General features: G+C 63.1%; 1 protein-coding gene across 1 annotated transcript in view; it reads left to right on the forward strand.

Annotated features, from left to right (window-relative positions):
* Window positions 1-779: 779 nt before the first annotated feature.
* Window positions 780-2,428, forward strand: part of LOC114070636 (TBC1 domain family member 10A-like) — a 4,841-nt gene continuing 3,192 nt past the window's right edge. The window contains exons 1-4 of the mRNA XM_027908162.1: window positions 780-912; window positions 1,065-1,171; window positions 1,725-1,839; window positions 2,024-2,089. Of these exons, the coding sequence (XP_027763963.1) occupies window positions 898-912; window positions 1,065-1,171; window positions 1,725-1,839; window positions 2,024-2,089 (303 nt within the window). The 5' untranslated portion in view covers window positions 780-897. The remainder of the gene's footprint in view (window positions 913-1,064; window positions 1,172-1,724; window positions 1,840-2,023; window positions 2,090-2,428) is intronic.

The following is a 2,428-nucleotide window of genomic DNA, read 5'->3' on the forward strand; positions in this document are numbered from 1 at the left end:
CTGGTGGAAGGTGTCCCTGCCCATGGCAGCAGTGGAATGAGATGAGCTTTAAGGTTCCTTCCCACACAAACCATTCCATGACTCAATGAGATGGTGCTGCTGCTTTTCCAGTAGTTGGGGTGGGATGTTGGAAGCTCTGGTTTGCCCCCACTGGGGTGCAGGCACAGCAGGGTTAAGCCACCTCAGCTCCCCACGCAGGTACCGGCTGCCTCGCCTGGACTTTGGTCCTGGCTGGTGCCCAGTGCCAAGGAAACCAGGGGCCAACTGTGGGCACAGAGCTGGCCCTGGGGCCTCAGGAGCCATCTGTGTGCAGAGCTGGGGCCAGACCTGCCCTTCTGCCTGGAATGAGCGGGTGGAACGGCTGAGACACTCAGCAGGGCACACATCCCTGCTCTCCATGGCCCTGTGGGGAGTGGGAAGCTGGATGGGGGCTGGAGAGCCTCCCCTGCATCCCCGGTGCTTCCCATGTGGAGGGAGCCACCCGCTCCCCAGCTTAGCTCCAGTGTTTGCTTTTCCAGCTCCCGGCAGGATCCGGCTTTGAGGCAGAGTTTGTTTGGAGCTGTTTCCAAGCCACAAAGCCTCGGCCAGGCTCCTGGCAGTTCCCCCATGCTGGTGCAACCCTGGCTGCCATCCCAGCTGGCATCCCTGCGTCCCAGGGGTGCAGGGACTCATCCCCTTGTTTGGGAAGCAGCAGGGGACCAGCCTGTGGACGTGGTGCTGGCCTGGCTCCCATCTTGCCCCAGGAGCCTCTTTGTTTCCCACTGCTCCATGATTTTCCCGTGATGGCTGTGTCTCTCCCGGCAGATCCGGCTGCGGTGCCAGAAGGGGATCCCGCCGTCGCTGCGGGGCCGTGCCTGGCAGTACCTCTCCGGGAGCAAGGTTAAGCTGGAGCAGAACATGGGCAAGTTTGATGTGAGTCCTTGCTGGGAACCCTCCTGCACCACCAGGGAGCAGGACAGTGCTGGGGTGGCTCCTGCTCCCTCCAGGGAGGGGTCTCTCTTGGGATGCCAGACATCTCGATGGGGTGCCAGAGGTGTTGCTCATCCCAATGCTCTCCTCCCCAGGAACTGGATCTCCTCACGGGAGAGCCCAAGTGGCTGGATGTGATCGAGCGGGATCTCCACCGGCAGTTCCCCTTCCATGAGATGTTCGTCTCACGTGGAGGCCACGGGTACGTGGAGCTACTGTGTGCCCAGTCCTTGTCAGCCACAGGGTGGGCAGTGTCTGCCCCAGCTCATGCAACCACATTCATGCCCCCAGTGTCCCCCCATCACCTCACAGTCCTTACACATCAGAGTCACAGAATGAAAACAAGGTGTCTTCCCAGGAGCTCCCCGTGTGGGGCACAACCCTTGTCACTGGCTCTGACACCAGTGGGGTGGGAATTGCCATGGCAGGAGGGCAGAGGGAGGAGATGACCTGCTGTGGCCTCTGTTTCACCAGGAAAATGTGTTTGGGAGAGTCTGGGCCCCTGTGCTTGCAGCTGGGTCATTTCCCATCCATGGCTCACCGTGAGCCAGCATCCCTGGGAGATGGTTGACTGTTGGATCTGGGGCAGGTGTGCCCTCTTTGGGCAGAGCTTCCCAGAGCATAGCCCTGGGTTTGTGTGGAAAAGGGATCCCAGCCGGGGACCGAGCCAGGCTCGTGCCTGGGATCCACGGGGAAGGCTGCTGGGCCACATCCGTGCCCTGTGCCCAGCTCCCCGTGCCCGGGTGTCTCCGCAGGCAGCAGGACCTGTTCCGGGTGCTGAAGGCGTACACGCTGTACCGCCCTGAGGAGGGCTATTGCCAGGCCCAGGCGCCCATCGCCGCCGTCCTGCTCATGCACATGCCGGCCGAGGTACGGGCACGCGCCTGGGGCAGAGCTGGGAGGGCGGGGGTCCCTCTGGGGGGAGCTCAGCTCCCGGCACCTCAAAGCACCCCGGGGTACTCTGCCTCCTCCCGCCCTCCCCTGCAGGCCCTGGGAGCAGGGAGGGGGCACAGGGATGTCCCCAGGGTGCTCACTGCTGTCCCTTGGCTTGCAGCAAGCGTTCTGGTGCCTGGTGCAGATCTGCGAGAAGTACCTCCCCGGCTACTACAGCGAGAAGCTGGTGAGTAAAGGGCTCACAGTGCCTTTGGCAGTGGCAGGGACCTGCAGAGGTCTTCACTGGCTTTGGAGCAATCCCTGGTATCCACACAGTCTGCAGGATGAAGGGAAGGAGAGCAGCCCTGGGGAGGAGGATTTTGGGGTGCTGGTGGGTGAGAGCCTGGACCTGCCCCAGCACCCAGAACCCCCCTGTGCTGGGCTGATCCCCCAGTGTGGGCAGCAGGGCAGGGGGGATTCTGCCCCTCTGCCCCCTCAGCTGAGACCCCCCTGCAGAGCTGCCCCAGCCCTGGGAACAGCACAGGGAGGACGTGGAGCTGCTGGAGAGAGTCCAGAGGAGGCCACG

This window comes from Empidonax traillii, unplaced genomic scaffold (assembly GCF_003031625.1).
Source record: "Empidonax traillii isolate 1590-97213 ecotype Southwest subspecies unplaced genomic scaffold, ASM303162v1 scaffold1633:size116118, whole genome shotgun sequence".
NCBI classification, from domain to species: domain Eukaryota; kingdom Metazoa; phylum Chordata; class Aves; order Passeriformes; family Tyrannidae; genus Empidonax; species Empidonax traillii.